A 26,504-nucleotide genomic window follows, 5' to 3' on the forward strand; every position below is an offset into this window, starting at 1 on the left:
TCAATTTTGCATTCCCCAAAATATACACCAAAACACCTTTAACCAATATTAGGCATTTTGTAACTTTTTCAGTGGACGTGTTTTATAAGGTTTAAAATAATTTAAGGTAAGAAAATGATACACTCTGAACAACAGGATACCTTAAATTACAACATATGGCAAGTATTCAAATTACCACATAAATTTTTGGGTTAAAAAAAGCATTCAAATCTGAACAGCAATTGACCTTTATAAAGAAGAGTTGTGGGGGGCTTCCCTGGTGGCGCAGTGGTTAAGAATCTGCCTGCCAATGCAGGGGACACAGGTTCGAGCCCTGGTCTGGGAAGATCCCACATGCCGTGGAGCAACTAAGCCCGTGAGCCACCACTACTGAGCCTGCGCGTCTGGAGCCTGTGCTCCGCAACGGGAGAGGCCACGACAGTGAGAGGCCCGCGCACCGCGATGAAGAGTAGCCCCCACTCGCCGCAACTAGAGAAAGCCCTCGCGCAGAAACGAAGACCCAACACAGCCAAAAATAAATAAAAATAAATTAAAAAAAAAAAAAGAAGAGTTGTGACAGTTTATCATCTACAATCATTCAGTTTTACTTCAAAAAAATGATTACCAGTGTTCGAAATCTTTTCAGAGCAGGCAGTGCCTGCATTTCCTGGGGTGACTAACACTTGCTTGACATGATTAGACTGTGCAAGTTTCCAGGCCAGAGTATGTTCCCTTCCTCCATTGCCAATTACAAGTACTCGGGCTGCCATTGCTCAGTCTGCAAAGCAGGAATTCAGCAGGAAAATGAAAGCTGCAGAAAGAAAACCACAGTTGATAGTTTAGAATACATATACTTTAGAAACCACGATTTCTAAATATGATTTAAGTAGTCATTTGTAATCATACAAATAACATTTTATCCCAGCAATTCATTTGTGGAAAACTAGGATTCATAATTTGAGAAATATGACTGTGTACTCTTAAGGATTAGAGCGGTACTTTAAAGCTCCTTATTTCATTAAAACAAAATCTATGAACAATCACCCTTCTTTGGGCTTCACTTTTATTTATTCATCTTGGCCGTGCTGGGTCTTAGCTGCAGCACGTGGGATCTTTGTTGCGGCATGCAGACTGCTAGCCGCGCCATGCATGCGGGATCCAGCTACCCGGACCAGGGATCGAACCCTGGCCCCCTGCATTGGGAGGGCGGACTCCCACCCACTGGGCCACCAGGGAAGTCCCTGGGCTTCACTTTTTAGATTTAAAAATCATCAAACCTCAGTTAAAAATGAACCTTAATGTTTTAAATTTAGACACCAAATTGAAAATAACTTTTTAAACCTTTAGTCTTATAAATAATAGACTTCAAAGTTACAATAAATTCAAAGAAATGTTTAAGACTAGAGCCCGTAAAGGGTCAAATAGTAAATATTTTCTGAGGGCCATATAGTCTCTGTTGCAATTACTGAACTCTGCCACTGTAGTATGAAAGCTGCCTTGGACAAGAGACAAATGTGGCCAGGCTATGTCCAGTAAAAACTTACATAAATAGGCAGTTGGCTGTAGGTCATAGTTTGCCTACTTCTGCTCTAAGTAACAGGAAGCTATCAGAGGTTTATAAAGCATAACTGTGGCTGTGTTTCCATAAAACTGTATTTATGGACACGGCAATTTGAATTTTGTATAACTGTCATGTGTCACAGAAACACCACTTTTCCTTTTCTTCCCACAAACATTTAACAATGTAAAAACTATTCTTATTTGGTGCACTGTACAAAAACAGGTAGTAGGAAGGATTGGCACAAGAGCAGTAGTTTGCTGACCCCTATTTAAGAAGTTAGTGCAATATGCCAGAAAATTGGTAGAGAAGGCAAAAATCAAATTTGAACACGTCTTGCTTAGTTCTGGCATTTGATCCTGGGCAGGATGGGCAACTATCTCTCAAGCTAACAGTGTGACCCTGGTTAAGCTCTTACTACCTGCAATTCAATTTCTTCACATCTTAAAAGGTGGAATTAAGAGAATTTGTCTTATGAGGCCTAGTAAAAATTGAAATGACATTTATAAACAATTAGTACAATTTCTTACACTCAGCAGTAGTAAATGCTAACCTGCTATATTTTATTTATTACTTTTGCCAAATTGATGCTTTAGGGAGAGAAAGAAATTCTAACAAGAAAAAAAAAAGCCAAAGGAATGAATAACTTGTCACATTCATTTACTAATTTTCAGAAGACATGTAATTATGTAGAATGCAAACTGATAACAGGAAAAACTGAAATCAGTTACTTTTTGTGAGATGCTAGCATTACACATTTAAAGAAAAATATAACTTGATAATATAAAGAAGACCTTTTGAGCACTTACTTCGTGCCAGATGCTATTCTAAATGCTTTTCATGAATTACTTCACTTAATCTTAAGAATTCTGTGAGGCAGCTAGGATTACCATGCCCACTTCGCAGATAAATAACTAAGGTTCAGTTAGGTTATGTAACTTGCTGCAGGTCACATAGATAAGTGGGGATGTAGCCTGGATTCCAACGGAACCAATTTTGCTTCAGATACTCTTTAACAGTTGAAAATATGAGGAAGAAAAAAATTACTAAATTATCATAAGAGAGAAAAACACTATTTTAGCTTAATGGAAAACACAGACTTGCCGTGTGTATTGAAATATCTGAAATGAACGTATCTTTAAATCTAGAGAAAACATTTATGTTTAGTTTGAATAAGAGGGCCAGTGAAGGGAAATTATCCTGATTACTGCCGCGGATCTCTGAAATAGGATTAGGACTCAGCCTGAGGGAATCTACACCCAGGAGTGGCTAGGAGGCCGCCAGCCAGAGTTGCCTAGGTTTGAGTTAAGGAGTTAAGACTTCCTAGCTGGGATACCTTGAGGGACTTAACCTTCTTGGGCCTCAGTCATCTAAATGGGTAACACAAGGAGAATTAGAGAGCCAGGAAAAGCCATTTCAAAGGACTTGGTGAATTGGGACTTCCCTGGCGGTCCAGTGGTTAAGACTCTGCGCTTCCACTGCAGGGGGCCTGCGTTCCACCCCTAGTCAGGGAACTTAGATACTGCATGCTGTGCAGCATTGCCAAAAAAAGAAAACAAAACAAAACACAAAGGACTTGGTGAATAAAATAAGGTAGAAACCAACTACAAAATGGGACTAAGTAATCTGCTAGAGACAAAGGATGCATAATGAGAAAGTCTGCAATTTAGGTGCATGACCTAAAAAACCTAAAAAAAGCAGAAAGATGCAAGAAGGCCCTGACATCTTACAAAGCAGAGAAAGTGATAGATCCAATGTAAACCTCAGTTAAAACTGAAAAGCACATGGCCAACCCTCACCCACTGCGATTAAAAATAAGAGGACAATCCCTACCGCCAAACCAGTTCCTACAGTTTCATCCAATTCCTGATAGTAATCCCCAAACCAAACCATAAATGTACTTTCCTGAAAAGCGGAGGAAACTTACCCACGTACCCAAGGCGGTCTGGGCGCTCGCACTTAGACCCTCGCTGAGCGCTCTGAGCCCACTAGCCCGCCACGCGCCGGAAGTCTGCCGATGGGATCCGGCGCGCACGCCCCCCGCCCACCCGCCCCGCCCCCGGCTGGCTTCGCTTCCCCATTGGTCGGCGCGGCCAGTGGGCCCCACCGCGAGGTAATCAAGAGTGATTCCCTCCGGCTCTCGGGCGCGGCCTGAACCGCCCCCAGGGTAAAGCTCCCCAGCCCTAGCAAGTTCACAGTGTAACACTGTAGTGTCAGGTGCCATGTAACGTCTCTTCGCTTCTTCCAGAGCCTCCTGAGCTCTGAGGAGGGGGAGCGCCAAAATGCTTAACCCATGTTCAGCTAATTGTGTGTTGCTCACGAGTCAGGACTGAACAGCTACCGTGCAAAAGTCTCGTGACACGCCTGGCTCCTGACGAGATTAGAGTGCACCAAGGTTTGAACACACGTGGTTCAGGACCTCTGGCCTAATGCTAAAACGAAAAAAAAAGCCGAGGCCAATTATAGGATGCCACGGGAGGCAGATGGCGGTAAAAACGTATTCTTCGTATGGGGGCAAGCGCTGATTAATGCTTTCCCGGATGGATCTCCCTGCCGAAACTCGGTGCCATCCGGGAACGTTGGAGGCCCCGGTCAAACACCATGTTGCCCTCCTTGCTCCCTTTCCTCACGGAATTTAATCTAGGGTGTTTAGTGACCAAAATAAACCTCTTAGGGCCCCCAAACACTGTTTAAGACTGACAACTTCAGCTGACAGTCGCCTCTAGAGAGACTTCTCCTGTAATGGCGCCTGCGTCAGTCACTAACATGGCGGACATAGTCGTGCGCGGCGCAAACGTCAGCAGCTCTACCCCAGACGCTCAGAAACAGCGGAGGAGAGCGGGGCCGTGCTCACTGATTGGTTCAGAGGCGGAGCGTGCCGGACTGGGCGCTCCCACAGGAGCCAATCAGGACGGCAAGAAACGGAATTGGCCGCTGCGCCTCCTCCCGAGGCATGCTGGGAGCCTGGAGGACTAGTGAGGAGGAGTTGAGAGAACGGAGCGGACGCCATGGCGACCAACATCGAGCAGATTTTTAGGTCTTTCGTGGTCAGTAAATTCCGGGAAATTCAACAGGAGCTTTCAAGGTAAACGCTTCCCAGACTCTTCTGCCCCCAAGGGACCGATAGGGCCTCACGTAGCCGTCCGTGGCACCTTTCTTCAGGGACGCTGTCGTTCCTCGTCTCAGGCCCGGCTACAGCCCCGCCTGGGCCTGGGATCCATTTTCCGGCCCCCCCCACCCCCGTCCGCTCCCTCCCTTCCCAGCGGGGAACTTCGCCCTTTCCGAGGTAATCCCAGGCTCCCTCGTCTAGAACCGAGTTAGGATGCTCAGGCTTCTCCTCCGTTTGGTCATCCCCTACCATTTAGCTACTGTAGGCCTGGTTGTCCACCAGGGACGGGCCTAGTTCCTTCCTCAGCTCCTCCTCCGCCGCGGCGCTTCCCCTCCCCCTCTCTGCCTCCGCGGATTTCGCCGGCCGGTGTCTTTGACCGGAAAGGGGTCTAACGGCCGTTTCTTGGGTAATCTTAAATCCGTTTTATTATTGCGAGCTTCAGACCATTTGGGGGTCGGGATCCTTTAATTAGATTATTTGGGTCCTACTGTTCTGTGGCTTCCACCAGGTAGCATTCTAATAGTTTAATAGATTGGAAATTTAAATTGAAACAGTTCAAATTAATGTTAGCTACTTTGACAGAATATTCGAGGTGAGGATGGAAGGGGATTTTGCATTAGTGGTAATTTTTTTAATTTAGCAAGCGGAAAGTGGACTTCGTGTGTAGCTCTAAATATTTTTGCCGTCCCTGACCCAATTGACATATTTGACCAACACGCTACTTTTGTCATTGCTACTGGTTTACCCTTGCTTCCCCGCAATTTGAATGAGAAGAGATTTTCAAAGAAATACTTGCTTACTCAGAAACGAAAATCGCGTGGGTCATGTTGTTATTCAGTGGTTGCCTTTTTGCTTTGTATAACGTAAATATTTGTTCCGAGTTCAGATGTATTGCTGGTTGTATTTTAAAAGTTGAGAGCAAGAACCAGACGTAACGTGAATTTGAAAATCAGCCGAAAACGCATTTGTAAACTGAGCGCTCAAATTAACATAAGATTATTGGGGCAATGATACAGTATTGCTGTAATATTTTTCCAGGATATATTGTTTTTTCATTGGGAAATAGATCGTCTTATTGATTTAGTTCCTTTTTAAAATCTTGGTATATGCTGGTTATTTTTAGGATGATGAGAAACGACCTGAGTCAAGGGAATATAATTTTCCTGAAAACTTTTTAATAGTTGCATGTATTAAGTAGTTGTGTTTGCTGGTTGTAATGTCTTGTTTCTATACCTTTTAAAATTCAGTTTTTGTATTAGAAGTGTTATTGTTGTGGAAAGTTTAGGAAAAATAGAGGAAAGAAAAATTTAAAACACCACATGGTTATTGATCTTTATGTTCTTTCGTTTTTTTCTTGTGCATACAGATGCACATGTTTTGTGAAGTGTGATCATCTTGTTTTGTGTTGGTTGTTTTTTTCACCCATATATTGTGTACACATTTGTGTTTTATCAGTCTCAGTAGTCTTTGAAACATTTTTCATGGCTCTGTAGAATTCTGTTGTAGGATTGTATTGATGGATATTTAGGTGCTTTGAAATTTCCACCCCTTTTCAGCAGTTCAGTAAGCATCCTCACAGCTTTAAGATGATTACTTTGTTATAGACAGACAGGTTTTTTTTTTTTTTAGCCCTACTTTTCTGATTTTTAAATCCGTGGCCTTTTTAGTAAGGTACGCACTGTGTAAGTGCTTAGGAAAAATGTAAAAGAGCTCCAGGAAGAAAGTTTAAAAAGAATATGAGATAAAGCAGTTTATTACTAGAGGAATATTCAGCTTGTTTTCAAATATTATGCTATATATTGTCAGTATCAAAACAAGTTTTTGATTATTTGCCATTTCAATGAATTATAGTTCCTTTTTTTCTCATGTACTTTTATGAATATGGGTTTGGGTGAGGAGACTGACATTTAGACAGTTGAAGTTATTATATATAGATGGTTAAGAGTATGAGCTCTGGTTTTGAATACCAGCTTTACCTCTTAATAGATGTACGGTTCAGCTAGGTTTTTTTGTTTTCTCTGTGCCTCATTTTCCTCATTTAAATAATCAGAACAGTAGTGCTGATCTTAGAGTTTTGTTAGGATAAATGAGTTTGAAAATGTAGAACCGTGTAACCCTAATTAATAGTTAATAAATGTTACATATTGCTATTGTATGATTAATTGTATTAGAAAACCAAATGTTCCTTATTAACACTTGGTTAACTACTGAATTTTTTTGTTTTTTGACCATTCAGACTTCTGTCAGGTAGTGGAGCATAATTGTCGACCCATTTTGTTACCTAAAATTTAAGTTACATTAAGTCAAACGTGCTGTTTAAAGTATTTTTCAAAACAATTTTGTAAATTTACACAAAATAGTACAAATGACTAAATGATATGTTTTTATGTCTGTTAAGATTCTTATGACCCTGTGAATTGAAAATAAGTGATTCATTTACTGTTAATATAAATGAGTTGTTTTACATGATTTTTGATAATTGGGTGAAAATTATATAAATGTATTTTTCCTTTTCAACATTATGGCATTTCAGCAAGTCTGAACAGTCTAAACCTGATTTTGACTTAATGTGTCTGTGGCTAAAGTTGTGTTCCTTGATAACTGCTGATGGTGATTGTGATCCATGCACAAGTGTGGCTTTACTGTGGCTATAGCTTCTACCGTAATGTTAGGTCATGTATTTTTCTTTGGTTTTGTGATTGTGATCTTAATAATAATTTTCCTCCCCTGAGATAAATATGCTGGTTGGGGAGTATTTTGTTTAAAAAAAAAAAAAAAAAAAGATGAGCTTAGAAACCTGTTTTAAAGACTTTTTCTTAACTTTCACAGTTCTGAAAACTTTAATCGTGTGAAAATAAAAATGTACCAACTGTAAGTCGATAGTGTTAAGGAAGCACTGTTGATGGGGAATAGCATCCAAAATAAATATAAAATGGTGAAGTGTACAAATAAGATTGTTTTAATCAGTTGAGTTACAAATATTAATTTATTATATGGCATGATAAAAATATTAATGAATTTTGGTAACTTTTCTTGTAAAGTGGAAGGAGTGAAGGCCAGCTCAATGGTGAAACAAATACACCTGTTGAAGGAAACCAGGCAGGTGATGCAGCTGCTTCTGCCAGGAGCCTACCAAATGAAGAAATAGTTCAGAAGATAGAGGAAGTACTTTCTGGGGTCTTAGATACGGAACTACGATATAAGCCAGGTAAGTTGGAGATAATCAGCTGTCTTGAAAACTTTAAGATTTTTTTTTTTTAATAGTTAACAGTAGTATTTCTTGATTGCAGGGTATTTAAGATGTTCATTAAATTTAAAACTTCAATAAGTTTAATTTTTAGTTTAATTGATTTACTGAAGATTTTGTTTAAGTATTTTTTTGAAAATACAATTGTACTGGAACATGAGCATCGATGCATTTGTTTACTTTGCTGGTGGAATATAACTGTCTTTATTTGGTTCAGTCTTACAGTGCCTCAGTGCCAGGATTTTGAATGTGGGTTTTCATTGAACAATTGTATAAATGTCAATTTTGGAAGGTACAGGAGTCTGGACCATATCTGTAATGATTTTAAAACCCTGGAAGGTTTTATTTTAAAACTCAAGATTAGAGATTATCTTGTTTTTGTATCTACTTCTCTTAAAGGTGCAACGAATGGAGAGGAATCATTGCTGGATATTTAGCATTTGGGGAATTGATTAAATAATTGATGCTTAGAAATGGATTTATGATCAATCACAAAAATAACAATATTGTTTAGTTTTGGAAATGGGGGGCCATGGTATGGGTTTTGTTTTTTACTTTTTTTATTTTTAGTATAGAGTATAGTTAAAAAAAAATAGCATAGACTGTAGCCTTGCTTAGATTCATGGTTCTAGCAACTTTTTCTTGAAGTATAATGTAGCTAACTAACATTTGGTACATAATAAACAATTAGTGGAAAATGATTAATTTTGCTTTGGAAGAGGTCTTGTCATGTGTTGATTTGCTTTTTCCATAATCTTGATGACCTGGATTTCTGATCAGCTAAGATCACTAAGGTTTATCTAATATGATATTGGCATTAGAGTAAATCTCATCTGGTTACAAAGTGGATTATAAACCACTTTTTCTTTTAGATATGCAAATTGAAATGTTCTTAAGTTACATGTTAAGGGCCGTACGAATTTCCTTCTCCAAATGACTTTATTATCATTTTTAAAGTAGAAACATTAAAAAAATTATTTCTTAGTAACTTAGAAGAGTGTTGGGGGGAAGAGATGTTATTTTTATTAGAATGCAACATGGGTGAAAATTCAGGTTCCATATTTTACATTTGTTGTTCAGACCTTATACTATAAAAGCAATCTCTAGCATTTACTGAGGGCTTACTTGGTGCCAGGCATTATTAGTGTACTTTGTATGTTTTAACTGAGTTCGTCCTCTAACTCTGGAAGACAGAGTGTCAGCGGTTTGGCCACGTCTATTCATTTAGTGAGTGGTGAATTGATTCAGTATCCAAAAGCAGACAGTGTGTTCCAGAGCTAGTGCTGTGTTGCTTCCTGTATAAATAAGGGTTATAAAATAGTCACAAAAGTTCTTTAACGTATGTTTTTGTGGGAATTCTAATAGTTAATAATATGAAAGATATTTATCTTAACTGCAGTTTAAAAGTAATTTGCTGTATAGTGAGAGCTGGAGAAAATAATTGTTTTAAATGAACTTAGTAAAAACACATCTTAATGTAATTCTAAAAGTTTTTGTAATAAATTAAGAACTTAATTCTAACCCAGGTTTCAGTTGTAAAACAAGTATTGGAAAAGTGTCAGTCTTCAGATAACTGGTTTATGGAAAATAGTTTATTTAGTAACCTTTTATTTAACAAGAAGTGTTATGGTATCTTAACATGGAATGTAAGTTTTGGTTTATACAACTTATCTAAATCTATTTTGGGGGATATTTGACAAAATTAATTTTCCTAAATTTCAGACTTGAAGGAGGCTTCCAGAAAAAGTAGATGTGTGTCTGTACAAACAGATCCTACTGATGAAATACCTACCAAAAAGTCGAAGAAACATAAAAAGCACAAAAATAAAAAGAAGAAAAAGAAGAAAGAAAAGGAAAAAAAGTATAAAAGACAGCCAGAAGAATCTGAATCAAAGCTGAAATCACATCATGATGGGAACGTAGATTTAGAATCAGATTCCTTTTTGAAGTTTGATTCTGAACCTTCAGAAATGGCACTGGAGCATCCTGTAAGAGTGTTCGGCCTATCTGACACCAGTGAGTCTCCTGCACTTGTGCTAGAACCTCCTGTAGTATCAATGGAGGTATTAGAGCCACACACCTTAGAAATTCTGAAGCCAGCTACAAAAACTGCAGAACTGTCAGTTGCGTCTACATCAGTAGTTTCAGTGCAGTCAGAGCAGTCTGTAGCAGTAATGCTGGAACCATCCATGACAAAGATTCTGGATTCCTTTGCAGCAGCACCAGTGCCTACTACAACAGTAGTGCTAAAGTCATCTGAGCCGGTTGTAACAATGTCAGTGGAGAGTCAGATGAAGCCTGTGCTGAAATCATTGGAGAGCACACCTCCAGAGCCATCAAAGGTCATGTTGTTAGAGCCTCCAGTAGCAAAAGTGCTAGAGCCATCAGAAACCCTTGTGTCATCAGAGACACCTACTGAGGTGCACCCTGAGCCAAGCACATCGACAGCAATGGATTTTCCAGAGTCATCGGCAACTGAAGTGCTAAGATTGCCAGAGCAGCCTGTAGAAGTACCATCGGAGATTGCAGATTCATCCATGACAAGACCGCAGGAGATGCTGGAGCTGCCCAAGACCACAGCGTTGGAGCTGCAGGAGTCGTCGGTGGCCTCAGCGATGGAGTTGCCGGGGCCACCTGCGACCTCCATGCTGGAGTTGCAGGGGCCCCCTGTGACTCCAGTGCTGGAGTTACCTGGGCCCTCTGCTACCCCGGTGCCAGAGTTGCCAGGGCCCCTTTCTACCCCAGTGCCTGAGTTGCTAGGGCCCCCTGCGACAGCAGTGCCTGAGTTGCCGGGGCCCTCTGTGACGTCAGTGCCACAGTTGTCGCAGGAATTGCCAGGGCTTCCAGCACCATCCATGGGGTTGGAGCCACCACAGGAGGTACCAGAGCCACCTGTGATGGCACAGGAGTTGCCAGGGCTGCCTGTGGTGACAGCAGCAGTAGAGCTGCCAGGGCAGCCTGTGGTTACAGTAGCAATGGAGTTGACCGAACAACCTGTGACGACGACAGAGTTGGAGCAGCCTGTGGGGATGACAACGGTGGAACATCCTGGGCAGCCTGAGGTGACGACGGCAACAGGGTTGCTGGGGCAGCCTGAGGCAGCAATGGTGCTGGAGTTGCCAGGACAGCCAGTGGCAACGACAGCGCTGGAGTTGCCAGGGCAGTCTTCGGTGACTGGGGTGCCTGAGTTGCCAGGGCTGCCTTCGGCAACTAGGGCACTGGAGTTGTCGGGGCAGCCTGTGGCAACTGGGGCACTGGAGTTGCCTGGGCAGCTCATGGCAGCTGGGGCACTGGAGTTCTCGGGGCAGTCTGGGGCAGCTGGAGCACTGGAGCTTTTGGGGCAGCCTTTGGCAACAGGGGTGCTGGAGTTGCCAGGGCAGCCTGGGGCGCCAGAGTTGCCTGGGCAGCCTGTGGCAACTGTGGCGCTGGAGATCTCTGTTCAGTCTGTGGTGACAACAACGGAGCTGTCAACGATGACCGTGTCGCAGTCCCTGGAGGTGCCCTCGACGACAGCGCTGGAGTCCTATAATACGGTAGCACAGGAGCTGCCTACTACATTAGTGGGGGAGACTTCTGTAACAGTAGGAGTGGATCCCTTGATGGCCCAAGAATCCCATATGTTAGCTTCTAACACCATGGAGACCCATATGTTAGCATCCAACACCATGGACTCCCAAATGCTAGCATCCAACACCATGGACTCCCAGATGCTAGCGTCCAACACCATGGACTCCCAGATGTTAGCCTCTAGCACCATGGACTCCCAGATGTTAGCAACCAGCTCCATGGACTCCCAGATGTTAGCAACCAGCTCCATGGACTCCCAGATGTTAGCAACCAGCTCCATGGACTCCCAGATGTTAGCAACCAGCTCCATGGACTCCCAGATGTTAGCAACCAGCTCCATGGACTCCCAGATGTTAGCAACCAGCTCCATGGACTCCCAGATGTTAGCAACCAGCTCCATGGACTCCCAGATGTTAGCAACCAGCTCCATGGACTCCCAGATGTTAGCAACCAGCACCATGGACTCCCAGATGTTAGCCACTAGCTCTATGGATTCCCAGATGTTAGCATCTGGCACTATGGACTCTCAGATGTTAGCTTCCGGCACCATGGATGCTCAGATGTTAGCGTCTGGTACCATGGATGCTCAGATGTTAGCATCTAGTACCCAAGATTCTGCTATGTTGGGTTCAAAATCTCCTGATCCCTACAGGTTAGCTCAGGATCCTTACAGGTTAGCTCAAGATCCCTATAGGTTAGGTCATGACCCTTATAGGCTAGGTCATGATGCCTACAGGTTAGGGCAAGACCCCTATAGATTAGGCCATGATCCCTACAGACTAACTCCTGATCCCTATAGGATGTCAGCTAGACCCTATAGGATAGCACCCAGGTCCTATAGAATAGCTCCCAGGCCATATAGGTTAGCACCTAGACCCCTGATGTTAGCATCTAGACGTTCTATGATGATGTCCTATGCTGCAGAACGTTCCATGATGTCATCTTACGAACGCTCTATGATGTCTTATGAGCGGTCTATGATGTCCCCTATGGCTGAACGCTCTATGATGTCAGCCTATGAGCGCTCTATGATGTCAGCTTATGAGCGCTCTATGATGTCCCCTATGGCTGAGCGCTCTATGATGTCAGCTTATGAACGCTCTATGATGTCAGCTTATGAGCGCTCCATGATGTCCCCGATGGCTGACCGATCTATGATGTCCATGGGTGCTGACCGGTCTATGATGTCGTCATACTCTGCTGCTGACCGGTCTATGATGTCATCGTACTCTGCAGCTGATCGATCTATGATGTCATCTTACACTGCTGATCGTTCAATGATGTCTATGGCAGCTGATTCTTACACCGATTCTTATACTGATACATATACGGAGGCATATATGGTGCCACCTTTGCCTCCTGAAGAGCCTCCAACAATGCCACCATTGCCACCTGAAGAGCCACCAATGACACCGCCATTGCCTCCTGAGGAACCACCAGAGGGTCCAGCATTACCCACTGAGCAGTCAGCATTAACAGCTGAAAATACTTGGCCTACTGAGGTGCCAGCATTACCTCCTGAAGAGTCTGTGTCACTGCCTGAACCTCCTGTGAGTCAAAGTGAGATTTCAGAGCCTTCGGCAGTGCTTGCTAATTATTCAGCATCAGCATCAGAGCCTTCAATGTTAGCATCAGAGGCTGCCATGACTGTTCCAGAACCACCACTGGAGCCAGAGTCTTTGGTCACGTCAACACCTGTAGAGTCTGCTGCCGTAGCAGAAGAGCATGAAATTGTTCCAGAAAGACCAGTGACTTACATGGTGTCCGAAACTCCCACAACATCAGGTGAACTGACTGTGTTAACATCAGAGCCTTCTGTTATGTCAGAGGCAGCAGAAACTTTTGATTCCATGAGGGCTTCAGGACATGTTGCCTCAGAGGTATCTATGTCCCTGCTGGAGGCAGCAGTACCTATTCCAGAGCCATCACAGAGCACTGTAGATCTGCCAGCCATGGCTGTCTCAGAGCTACCAGCTGTGGCTGTCCTGGAGCAACCAGCTGGAACTGTTTCAGAGCCACCAGCCATGGCTGTTCCAGAGCCACAGGCTGAGGCTGTGCCAGACCCAGTGGCTGTGGCTGTCCAGGACCCACCGGCTGAGGCTGTCCCAGAGCCCCTGGCCTTTTCTGAGCCAGAGCATGTTACCGTTCCTGTGCCAGTTGTTTCTGCCCTGGAGCCTACTGTGCCTGTCCTGGAACCAGCGGTGTCAGTCCTTCAACCTAACGTGATTGTTTCAGAACCATCTATTTGTGTCCAAGAATCCACTGTGACAATTTCAGAGCCTCCTGTCACTGTCTCAGAGCTGACTCAAGTAATACCAACTGAGATGGTTTTAGAGTCTACACCAATAATACTGGAGTCTAATGTTATAAAAGGAATGAATTTACTATCTGGCGATCAAAATCTTGCTCCAGAGATTGGCATGCAGGAGATTCCCATGCATTCAGACGAAGAGCCATATGCTGAAGGACACCTGAAGAATGACTCTTGTGAAACTGAAAATGATATGAATATAGACCTTAATATAAATAATCACTTAATTGCTAAAGAGATGGAACATAACACAGTGTCTGCTGCCAGCACTGGTGCTGTTGGTGAAACTGGTGAAGAGAAAATTTTACCCACCAATGAGACTAAACAATGCACAGTATTGGATATCTGCCCTAGTGTTAGTGAAACTGATGTAGGAGGGACTCTGTCTTCTAGTGGTCCCCTTGCTCTTGAACCTGATGCAGTGGGAACTGGTAAGGCTCTTGAATTTGCCACAGCATCTGCTCTCAGTTCAGTTAGTAAATATGATGTTGAAGTATCATTAACTACTCAAGATACTGAACATGACATGGTAATTTCCACCAGCCCCAGTGGTGGTAGTGAAGCTGACATAGAGGGACCTTTACTTGCTAAAGACATCCATCCTGATATACCATCTACTAATAACTTTGTCAGTAAGGATGCAGAAGGATCATTACCTATACAGGAGAGTGACCAGACATTAGCAGTGGCTCTCAGTCCTAAAGAAAGTAGTGGGGAAGATAAAGAAGTACCTTTCCCTACTAAAGAGATATTGTCTGATTCAGGATTTTCTGCCAACATTGATGATATTAATGAAGCTGATTTAGTGAGACCATTACTTCCTAAGGACATGGAACGTCTTACAAGCCTTAGAGCTGGTATTGAAGGACCTTTACTTGCAAGTGAAGTTGAACGGGATAAATCTGCTGCCAGTCCAGTTGTAATTAGTATACCAGAAAGAGCTTCAGAGTCGTCTTCAGAGGAAAAAGATGATTATGAAATTTTTGTAAAAGTTAAGGACACACATGAAAAAAGCAAGAAAAATAAGAACCGTGACAAAGGTGAGAAAGAGAAGAAAAGGGACTCTTCGTTAAGATCTCGAAGTAAGCGTTCCAAGTCTTCTGAACACAAATCGCGAAAGCGCACCAGTGAGTCTCGTTCTAGGGCAAGGAAGAGATCATCTAAGTCCAAGTCTCATCGCTCTCAGACACGTTCACGGTCACGATCAAGACGCAGAAGGAGGAGCAGCAGGTCAAGATCAAAGTCTAGAGGAAGGCGATCTGTATCAAAAGAGAAGCGCAAAAGATCCCCAAAGCACAGATCCAAGTCCAGGGAAAGAAAAAGAAAAAGATCAAGCTCCAGGGATAACCGGAAAACAGGTAGAGCTCGGAGTCGCACCCCAAGCCGTCGGAGCCGGAGTCACACTCCGAGTCGTCGAAGAAGATCTAGATCTGGGGGAAGAAGGAGCTTTAGCATCTCCCCGAGCCGAAGAAGCCGCACCCCCAGCCGAAGGAGTCGCACCCCGAGCCGACGGAGTCGCACCCCGAGCCGACGGAGCCGCACCCCGAGCCGTCGGAGCCGCACCCCGAGCCGTCGGAGCCGCACCCCGAGCCGTCGGAGAAGATCAAGATCTGTGGTAAGAAGACGAAGCTTCAGTATATCACCAGTCAGATTAAGGCGATCACGAACACCCTTGAGAAGAAGGTTTAGCAGGTCTCCCATCCGCCGTAAACGATCCAGGTCTTCTGAAAGAGGCAGATCACCTAAACGTCTGACGGATTTGAGTGAGTCATTTAAAAATTTAATGGTATTAGAGAATGATTTAAAGCTGAGTTTTTTCTGTGAGTCAAATGGAATATTTGGGGTTATTGGTTTAGGATAAATATTTTTATCTTTAAATTTTTGTAGTTAGGTTAGCTTCTGTTTAGAAAATGTAGGAATAAGTACATTTGTAATTAGCATTTAAAAGACCTGCTTTGGAGTAAATTAGAACCAAGGTATTTCCATACTTGAATGCTTTCTTTTTGCTTTAACCATATTCCATAACTAAAAATGGCAAGTAGAAGTCCAGTTAAAGACAAGGCTAGTATCTGCTCAGGTTGTTATTGTATGTATTCCAACATAAATTCTTGCAGATAAGCCTAAAATCAAATGTTTCTTTTTTAATAAGTTACGTGTCTTAAACTGGCAATACAGTACTGTTATATGTTTGTGAAAATAATTCTGGTTGGTATAATGGGTGATGGAAGTGAGTAGGGAATTTTGCATATGGGGAGTTAAAGTGATTTCAGTCTGCCTTTTAAAAGATGAAGTGTTCTAATTTCTCCTAATTTTAAAAAGTGTGCAGAGGTGATTAAAACTTGATGGATCATGCGTGACTACATGTAATAATAATGGATAATTTATCATTATCCCAGTGGATTGGACATTTCCAGGTCAGAGTTGTCTAAAGAAAAAGATCTTAACAGAACCCTAAGGGAGAATGCATTCAGTTCAACAAATGTTTCTGAGTTCTTTTTTTATTCAAAGCAGAGGAACAGTATATGAGTGATTACAAGTTAGTACAAGAGACACAGATAAAATGCATATATGTCTCTTATACCAAATAGTAAAACTGCCATGATTGCTGTAATTACTGGTATAGATTAGGTACTTTGGGAGCACGGTGGAGAGGAATGTTAAATTCTGACTTAAGACTTGTTACTTTGAAGAGGTGGCAGTTTTGAACTCGGGCTCAAAGAGTGATTTAAAATGTTCTCCGAGATTAGAAGGAAAGTAATTTAAGGGGCATGATAGTTGTGGAAAATAAAGTAGGCTTTGGCAGGTGTGTGTCTTAATGTGTGTGGCAGAGTGATCATTATAGTTGTGTAGTCTAGCTATTTTTGTATAGTGTTTGAATGGTAAGCTAAATGTGGACTTAATTCTTTTTTAAATATGGGGCATTTGTTTTTAAAACTTTGAGCCAAAGAGTGATTTTATCACAGCTATAAGTTAGGGCAGAAAATTGATGCCTTTAATTTTGTTAGCATATGAAACGTTAGATAATACAAAATGTACAGCCTTTTAGGAAAACTGCTTCTTATATTTTCCTCTTGCAGATAAGGCTCAGTTACTTGAAATAGCCAAAGCTAATGCAGCTGCCATGTGTGCTAAGGCTGGTGTTCCTTTACCGCCAAACCTAAAGCCTGCACCTCCACCTTCAATAGAAGAGAAAGTTGCTAAAAAATCAGGAGGAGCTACTATAGAAGAACTAACTGAGGTAAGCTAGACAGAATTTGTCATTCTTAAATGGATTATTCCAGTGATGTTGACTCTGGAGCGTGCCAAAACCCGAATTGTGGGCTGAACTGATAATGGCTGGCACCGAGTGGCCAAAACCCGAAATACAGACGTGGCAGCGGCAGAAGCTCTATTTAGCAGGCCATTATCCGGGATGGCTAAGCTCCGCTAGCTAAAAGTTACTTCCCATTACTTTTGCTTTCCAGTTTTAGAAGCCAAACTGACTGAGGAGTGGGACGGTTCGTTTGAATGGAGGAGGTGTTGAGTGAGCAACACGCAGAAGCTCGCCTACAGTTTCGTTTCCATTCACGACGTGTTCACTGATCGCCACGAGTGTACTGCATATACGCAAAGACACAGACAATCTTCAGAAATGATCTTTTGCCACCGGAGCTTGGAAATTAATGAGAATAGCTGGCCATTGCCTGAAAGGAACTTCTTTCGCATCAACATTTCGGGTTTTGGCTGTTTGGTACCAGCCATTGGTGATAATGGCCGGCCATTATCAGTTCTTCCTGCGGTTCGGGTTTTGGCAGTAACATATATATTTTAAACACACTTATTTTTGTTTTTAAAAATTTGATCTTTTCAATTGAGGCTTTTTTTTTTTGGTCTTTTGGCTTTATTTTATTAAAATTTGTTTTTTTTTGGAGGACGCTGAAATATTGCTGCTAGGATCCAGAAATACCACATTGTTTCAGATATTGAAACTTGTTATTGGCTAGCCTTATGCCAGCCTGCCACTGTCAATATATTCTGTTCCCCTTGGTTACAAGCTTGGTATATTCTGTGTTTTTGGCTAAATGAGCTTTTTATCCTATTAAAATATTTTCAATTGATAAGGGATATGACGAATTCTACTGCTAGTATAGAGACATGTCCACCCAAATTTACTCTGACCTTTTTATAAAGCCAGGTAATGGAGTCGGTTCCTTTGCTTCTCAAGGCGGAATTGACTTTGCTTTACGTGTCAGACCTTCATCAATTGCACCCTCCCCATCATGCCTTATATTCCATTCTTGAGTTCTATTCCTTTAGAGACTCAACCTACAAAACATTTATGGAAAGACATGCTATCATCTAACCCAGTTGCAAGTGTTTGAGATTTTATTTAGCCATACATTTGGGGATCATATAGTTTCTTAATCTGTTTCCTCACTTAGATTTATTACAATATGAATTACAGTTTTTTTTTTAAGTTTAAGGACCTAGTGAAGGCTTCTGTTGCTTGCTTATCAAATCCAAGCTCCTTATCCAAAACCTTGTGAACACTTAGTGTTTCCCTATATATTTTAGCCTCATCTTCAGCCCTCTGTCCCTTCTAATAAGTTTTTTCTCACCTCTTTACCACTACCTGACTAGGGTGACTTTCTTTTCCTTTCCCTGCTAATCCTTGTTCTTAACTATGAAAATCTGGCGTAGAACTCTGCGAGGAATATTCCTTGATTATCAGATTCTGCCTGATTCTGTTCTCTCTTAAGCTTTTGTTCTTTGAGCACTTATGTACTCAGTTTGTATTATATCAGTTTGCACTTGTTAATTGTGTTGCTCTGTAAAAGCGTTCCTCAATTATCTCATGTGTATGTATTCCGTCTGTTGAACTAGATTGTAAGCTCCTTGAGAGCAGGGACCATGTCTTCTACTTTATTTTTTTGTATTCCCTGGACAGTGCCCAGTACAGTGCTCTGCACATAGTAGGTGCTCAATAAATGTTGTTAACTGACTGACCAACTAGAGTGTGTTTAAATAGTAACCAGTAAGCTAAGTTACGTATCTGTAACCTATCATTAATCTTGTTTTACTTTTGAAAGTTGATTTTATGTGGTTTTGATTCTTTTAAGAAATTACATGTTACTCTGCATAAAGTGTAAGGTTTATCTTTTGTTTGTTTTTACTTTTTTAAGAAATGCAAACAGATTGCACAGAGTAAAGAAGATGATGATGTAATAGTGAATAAACCTCATGTTTCGGATGAAGAGGAAGAAGAACCTCCTTTTTATCATCATCCTTTTAAACTCAGTGAACCCAAACCCATTTTTTTCAATCTGAATGTGAGTATTAGTGTTTCTGGACTAGTGAAACAGCACAACTTGTGGAACTGTTTAAGTAAAATTCAAATGGAATTTAGTTTTTAATTTAGGTTAAATACTGTGAGAAATAATGAACAAAGTCATTTTCAGATTATGTTGAACATCTGTTGAGTTTTAATTAAGAAAAACATTATTTTTTAGATTGCTGCAGCAAAGCCAACTCCACCAAAAAGCCAGGTAACATTAACAAAAGAATTCCCTGTGTCATCTGGATCTCAACATCGGAAAAAAGAAGCAGATAGTGTTTATGGAGAATGGGTTCCTGTAGAGAAAAATGGTGAAGAAAACAAAGAGGATGATAATGTTTTCAGCAGCAGTTTGCCCTCTGAGGTAAGTAAAAGGAATATTATGTATTTTTTCCTTTTATATACCTGAATCTGCATTTTATTGTTATTTTATATCTGATTTGGATTCTGTTTCACTCTTCTTAGGGCCGGGTTAAACGGCAGGGCCGGGTTAGACGACAGATGAAACAACCCGCAGCTTCTCATTTGACAGTAACTCGATGCAATTCACTTTGTGGAACCAAGCCACAAAGTGAAAAGCATCGAATTGCAGAGAACAGTGTTATCACATCCCTACCCAACATTGGGCCCTCCTTGCACTTGTGGGAAGGTAGCCCAAGGTACAACTATTTAGCTTCCCGTTTTGCTTCAAGGCTCTATAGCTCTAGATTTTGGTGGTAGCAAATTTATTGGGTGGAGGGATTGAGCAGAGAGAGGCAGATCCTCAGGTTCAACACAAGAACTGGATTGGAAAAGGCATTGTAGGCTGATGTGAGCACCTTGGATACATAGCCCATTGCCCTTAAATAATGGTTTCTATTTCTCTGGGTTGTTTGTCAGATAGCCTTTAATTTTAATTATTTTCCCTTCCCTATGCTACCTTGGCCCTTTGGATTCTTGTGTTTAACCTAATGCTCAGCCTTGGTACTCCGTTTCCCTTCTTCTCCTTCCCCTTTTTGCTACTATTAAAAGTTGGAGAAGCAGAATTCACACCTTGAAATTTCCAGGAGGCTATAGTTGTATCTTGTCAAAATGACGCGGTAATAACGCCAAGTGTCAAAACAGCCCCGTTAAAATGCCGCCTGATTAAATAATGTGCTGCTAAATATAGTGCACATGAAAACAGCAAGACTGTATATATATGTAAATATATATATATATATCTGTATCTTTGTATGTATCTCTGTATCTGTACCTTTGCTGTATCTTTTAATAAACAGTTTACTTTTATTTAACTTGTTGTGCAAAATCACGCTTGGGGGATCTGGGAGGGTGGAGACTTACTAGGGGGGTGGGAGTTTTAAATGATACCATAGACTAGTCATCACCTCTTGCCCTTCGTTTGCAAAGCCCAGACATTTGTCCAAGGACTGGATTAGATATCTGATGCCCTTACAATGTAGGAATTCTTCCCCAGTTCCTTTCCTTGCAGTTCTGGGATATGTGGGTCAGAGAGACCTGTACTCTTCACATACAGGTTCCCTTTATTGGCCATATCATCGTCGTCCAATAAACACCTCTGATAATACAAATAAACGAATTCTGTTTATAAAGTTAAAAGTGAACAGAACCCAAATCAGAAACTTTGATAGTATTTTTTTTCCCCTGGGCTATTCACAGGTGACATTTTCACTGTGGTTTTCTTTTTACCTGTGGCATTTGAAAAGAGAGCAAGTTCTATACCATGAAGCTGGACATAACTAGCCAGTGCAACTTACAGTCACTGTTGATGATCTGTATTTACATGGGGGTCAACAATTGAAGCAAGTTATACCACCACCAGTGAGGGAGAGGATAGATAGCTTGTTGGGACAGTCTTTAGTGAAGTCAGTTGAGTAGCTCAGTTGCTAATTCCCAAATCAAGCTACCTGCACATTTCAAGAGGGAAAGTTTAACTGACATTTGTAACTGATTTAAATCTTGTAGAGGCTGAATATAAACCATGGTGAGAGGGCTGAACAGACTGACTTAGAAATTCTGATACATACGCTTTTAGTAATTTCTTGAAGGTTAAGCAATTAACAGAAAAAAAACATTAGGGGATTATTTGAGAAAAATTTTCCAACAGAGTGAAGCCCTATAAATATTGCAAAATTCCAAGGGATTTTCCTGGGAAGATAAGTGACCATAACTATTTTGACTTCACTTGAACATCGGGAGAGTGCTTAGTGAATCCTGGTGATTATGGTTCTTATTGATTGAGAGTTTATGTGTAAATATATGTATTTCAGTATTTAGCCATTTTCAGTTTTAACACTAAAACCGTGGTGCCTTACACTGTCATCAACAGTGGTGGTCAGATTTGAATGAAAAGTTGGGGGGAATTATTCCAAAGAAATCCTACAGGGGAGTAGGTGGGTATTCAGATTTTATAATAAGTAAAGGAGCCTTTTATTAAAGCAGGAGGGGAAAAAAAGTTTTGTTCATGAAGCAGATATCTCCTGTGGGGAGGATATATACAACTATTTGATATCAGAACTCTAAGCTAGTTTCTTAGACGATTAGACTAAAAAAATATATATGTTAACTATAATTTCAAATAAAACAATCCCAAAATTTTAGGAAGAAAAGGGACAATTTTGCTTTTGCTTTCAGGTCTCCGTACTTTTACCTAGAAGTAATATGAAACACCTAGAGGAAATGTTCATAATATAAAATGTTTAGTTCCATTTATTTAGCTGTATCTTATAAATATATTTGTAAGATTAATGTTCTATATTCCAGTGTTTGCAGAATACTATTGGTGACATTTTATGGGAGCATTGACTCTTGATACCCTGTCAGGGGTTGAAATAAAGACTTTAGAGAGAAAAGGAAAGTTCTTCTAAATGGTCAACATTTTAACTGAATAGTACTTTGAATTTTTTTACCTGTTAGTCTTTTTCATTTTAATAAATGTAAATGGAATTTGTGGTTCTTTAGTTTTGAGCATGAAACATTTAGGCAAAGATCACAGATTTGATCTCAGCTTTGCTATGATCCTTAATCCCCCCAATTGTTTTGCACATGAGTGCTCTTTGACATAAGTATGAGTGGATAGACGTGGATGGATCAACATAAATCCATATCTTACGGAATATCAACTCATCAGACTGTGTGCCCTACTGCCATAGCATCGTCTTCCTACCCAGACGCCAACCAGCATCATCCTCAGTAAGGAGTGACTGCAGAACCTTGATCATATTTGTGTCAGTTTGATTTGTAAATGAAATCAAAAGTGTTGGAAAACATTTTAAAAATTGTCCTCGGGGGCATTAATTCTTGGTAATAAAGTTAGCAAAGACTTATTGGGTAGAAGATATAAATGTAGTCTCTGACATAAAATTTCCTTGGGTTAACTATTTATCATAAATGTCCAGAGGTAGCTTGCCGTTAAGTCTAGTGATTGTTTACATGTTCGGACAGTTTTTGTCTCTGGCAACTGTGCTTGATTTGTTACTATTGAAGAATATTTCTCTGTCCCAGTGGAGTTAAAATTCCCTTATATTTAGAAGCTCTAAATTTTTGAAGTTTAGGAAAGCTGAGTTCTTGTGGTAAGATGAAAATTTTAATTGAAAATGAAACAACTAGGACCTGGCAGTGCTAGAATGTGTTAAGTACAGCTTTGTTGTTCATTCTTCTCTCCTTAGATTCTCTTAGGTGATTAACATGGAATTTCTTTACCATTTAATGGTTTATCTATTATCTTATTATAATTCATTTGGATTAAATGTACAAGTTAACTGAGAGTTGCACTAAGGAATTTTATGTGAAATAAAAAGGTTCATAAATCAGTTTTTAAAACCAAGCCACGTAACAACTGAGGCAGTGTGTATTTAGTGTGGCTTTTGTTTCTGTAGTTTTCATTTTCTACATGAACCTCTTTGTATTTTATTAATTTTAGCTAAATATTTTAAAATCATGTTTTGTATGCAGGTTAGGTGCTTTTTCTTTAATTCTATTTTCTTACAATTAAAAATTTCCTTTTTTACCATCTTTTAATTTGAGATACCTGCAATTACCTCTGTACAAAATAATTTGCCTATTACAGGGATTATTTTTTCCTTACCTGACTGACCACCTTCTAATAATTCTCTTTAGTTCTTGTATATACTTTAATTGACTTTATAGGAAATACTTAAGATAATTGTTCTATTTATATAAACAGTTGGGTTAACAAAGGGGGGGAGGTAAATTGACTTAGAAGGGTTCTTTAAATGAGGACGATACAGAAGGTACACAGTTATAACTTAGGCCATGAAATGCATGTTACATGGTGTCAATTATATGTGTTTCATTAGTCCTGACAACTTTTTAGGTTATGGAAGTAGTAATCTGCTGTGTTACTGACGTAGAGGGGTGAAATAACTTGGACAGGTTTTTATTAATGTGAGAACTGGAATTATAATTCAGGATACTCTTTTATGTGGATTTTACCTTTTAGAACAAGTCCTAGGGAGAAGGAAATTAAACATTTCCCCCCATGATAATACCTAGAGTATTACTACACATTACATAGGAAGTCTATCATGTATTAGCGGAAATAAATAAGGCGTGTTGATGATAGCTTGATAACAGTATTCTGTACAGTTTAAGATAATTTTTCCCCCAGTTTTTAGCATTCTAAAACTTTTAGCATCATTTTGGTACTTTTTACACATTACTGTTTTTGAGCAACATTAAAAGATGATTAAGATTCTAAAGCCCTGCTACACTGTATAGTTTACTATATACTATATATACACAAAACACTATACAGTCCAATACAGTAGTCATTAAGTGAACCACTGAAAAATCAGTTCTTTAATTGCACTAGACACATTTCAAGTGCTCATTTGCTTTCACTATAGAAAATTCTGTTGGACAGTGCTGTTCTAAAGGGTAGCTGTGATATTTTATGAGTGTTTTAATACTGATTCATAACATTTGGTGTAGTCTTTGAATATTACTGCTTTCGGGCTTTCTATTGCATATCCTGAGTTACCTTGAAAACCTGGAAATATGCTTTTTGATACAAAATCTTGAGAATCCTTAAGAGATTAAGATAATCCTGATTGATTCTACTTTGAGTATATTTTTCCACATTAAAAAGTATGAATATGAAATTAATAGTCAAATTACTATTTGGTAATACAGTTTTGACATGAACTTGCAGCTCACTTGGTAAGCCTGTTGAAGAATAAATGAAGTTGTATTAGGAAAATAGTTGTAATTTTATCTAAAGTAAATTTATATTAAATCCCAATGTTGATATATTAAATAAATACTATTGAAATAAATAAATAAAAATTCTTTTCAGAGTGAGATGTGAATTTAACGTATAATATTAGTGAGATTTGAATGAAGTTTCATCCTGAGGATAATGATGGGGTATTTAGGTTACCTGCTTACTTAATAAAGGTTAAAAGAGAAAAATGTATGAAGATATAAAAATGTCTTCAGAAGGAAGAATTCACAGATAGGTATGTTAATTTGCTTTCCAGTTGGCAAGAAGTAATTTTATTCTAGAAAAGTTGGAAGTTTTCGGAGCCATCTTAACTACATTTTTATGGCTAATTTACAGTTGGAAATTGGGGGATCAGAGCTTGGGGTGGTAATGGGTAGGTGCATTTTCCTCAGTATTGCCTCTGAGTTTCGACTTTTTAGAATAAAAACCTATTATTTTATACCTAAATAACCTAACACTTAGATTTGTAGATGGGTATGAAACCCAAAGTAATTGTGGCAAGGTTAAAGAACAGTACTTGAGATATATTTAGTGGGCTTTCAAAAATTACTTCGATGATCTTAACATCTAAGGCCAAAGGAATGTAAATTTTGACCTAAGATATCTGGGTTCCCACTTAAAGTCCCAGCAGTGATCACAATTGTAAATAGAAGTGAAAAGTGAACCTACTAAGTTTTCTAGTGTTTCAATCTGGCTTTGCTTATATAGCCCCAGAAATATTCTAATTAGTGTGGATAATTTACTAAGTTGACTAAGAAATTAGGATCTTTCATAAATGAGATATGTAAGCAGCCTAATAAACAGTTACGGAATGAATTCAGTTTAATTCTGCTTTCATTTTAAGAAGGCAAATATATAGAAATCTGTACTTTCTGGTACCTTGTGGAAGAAAAATTGAGTTTTGCTAAAGGAATCTTACTAGGTGATTCAGCAAGATAACTAAGAATGATGGAGTGATTAAGGGGTTCTGAAGATAGGAAAAAGGAAGATTAGTAATCTTTATGCATGAGATATAATTATTCTCTCAAAGTCATATACCCTTCTCAACTCTATAGGTCTTATTTTTAAAAAGTATTTCATACTCAACTACACAGTCAAATTACAGGTAACCTTAGTTTAGCTTTTTAAAAAAACCTTTGTTATTTTACTGACTTCCTTGTATTTGTCACATCCATGCAGTACTTACTAGTCATTCTTTGTAAATGAATTTAGGAATACTTCATGTCAGATAAGCGTTTTCCAAAAATGAATTTTCTTGGGTGGAATACTAGAAATATTAATGGGTTAAGTAGTGTTAGAAGAAAAACAAGTATTAAGAATTGGTGAGTTGACACAAATCAACCTAACCTCTTAATGTTAGAACAAAAAACATCAAATTTTCTTTCTCTGGTTGAGCCCTCCACAAATTTGGCAAATACAGTATTTGCTTTAAAGATTATCCTTAAAAATTTCCTGGACATTATGAAACTTCTTAAAAAGTTAAGTCCCATCTGCTTAGCTTAAGCTTTTTACAAGTAGAATATGAGCTTTGAAAAGGAGGACCTAAGACATTTCAAACATATTTTAAGTGTTTCAATTATGTACCCCACAGAAATATTTTAACTTCCATCATAAATGTACATAAACTGAAAACAAAAGATCCATTTACTTAAATAGTAAATATATTCTTTGAAGAAACCAAGTTCCTAAGACCAAACTATATGAACAACTGCAAGTAGGTGAAAACATGTGCAGACGAGTGAAGGAACCATCACTGACGTGATAATGGTTTTCTGCTTATTTAAGAACCTTGCTTATTGCTTTTGAGGGTTATGCTGAGAAGTAGGGTAAAATGAAAACTGCTAATGAGTTACAAAATTAATTGTTCAAAAAATTCTCGTTTATTATAAATGACTGTTTTGTTAGTGAAGGCCAGAGATTGATTGTAATTTGATGTAGTAGAAAATATGAGGAAAGAAGTCGGATTTTAGGTTGAGTTCAACTGCTGCCTGATACTTTGTAACTTACCTTAAACAATCGTTGTCTGTTTTCCAAGGTTAGTTTACCTTTTAGAGTCTTCTCCCTACTTTACAAAATTTTAATATATAAAACTTACTTTGTTTTTGACATGAAGCAACTAAAGATATGAGCATTTTTCAGAATTTAGGGGGACTGTTGTTATTTGAGATAATTAT

The 26,504-nt window shown here is 39.7% G+C and overlaps 2 protein-coding genes across 9 annotated transcripts in view; one reads left to right on the forward strand and one right to left on the reverse strand.

Moving 5' to 3' along the window:
* The window catches only part of GART (phosphoribosylglycinamide formyltransferase, phosphoribosylglycinamide synthetase, phosphoribosylaminoimidazole synthetase), a 28,705-nt gene extending 25,121 nt beyond the window's left edge, over window positions 1–3,584 (reverse strand). For 2 of the 3 annotated variants that reach the window (XM_082459105.1, XM_082459103.1), the window contains exons 1-2: window positions 3,465–3,584; window positions 605–790 (exon numbers count right to left, since the gene is read on the reverse strand). In XM_082459105.1, coding sequence (XP_082315231.1) covers window positions 605–749 — 145 coding nt within the window. In that variant the 5' untranslated portion in view covers window positions 750–790; window positions 3,465–3,584. The remainder of the gene's footprint in view (window positions 1–604; window positions 791–3,464) is intronic. The other variant, XM_082459104.1, reaches the window with a different exon arrangement.
* An 888-nt stretch (window positions 3,585–4,472) lies between these two features.
* SON (SON DNA and RNA binding protein) overlaps window positions 4,473–26,504 on the forward strand; it is a 31,377-nt gene continuing 9,345 nt past the window's right edge. For 3 of the 6 annotated variants that reach the window (XM_082459093.1, XM_082459092.1, XM_082459095.1), the window contains exons 1-6: window positions 4,473–4,622; window positions 7,688–7,854; window positions 9,616–15,534; window positions 16,849–17,009; window positions 18,934–19,080; window positions 19,261–19,449. In XM_082459093.1, coding sequence (XP_082315219.1) covers window positions 4,546–4,622; window positions 7,688–7,854; window positions 9,616–15,534; window positions 16,849–17,009; window positions 18,934–19,080; window positions 19,261–19,449 — 6,660 coding nt within the window. In that variant the 5' untranslated portion in view covers window positions 4,473–4,545. Of the gene's footprint in view, window positions 4,623–7,687; window positions 7,855–9,615; window positions 15,535–16,848; window positions 17,010–17,235; window positions 18,757–18,933; window positions 19,081–19,260; window positions 19,450–19,550; window positions 20,355–26,504 lie in introns of those variants that run through there. The other 3 variants (XM_082459096.1, XM_082459094.1, XM_082459097.1) reach the window with 3 other exon arrangements.

The sequence above is a fragment of the Balaenoptera physalus genome, assembly GCF_965194825.1.
Source record: "Balaenoptera physalus genome assembly, chromosome: 4".
NCBI lineage: Eukaryota > Metazoa > Chordata > Mammalia > Artiodactyla > Balaenopteridae > Balaenoptera > Balaenoptera physalus.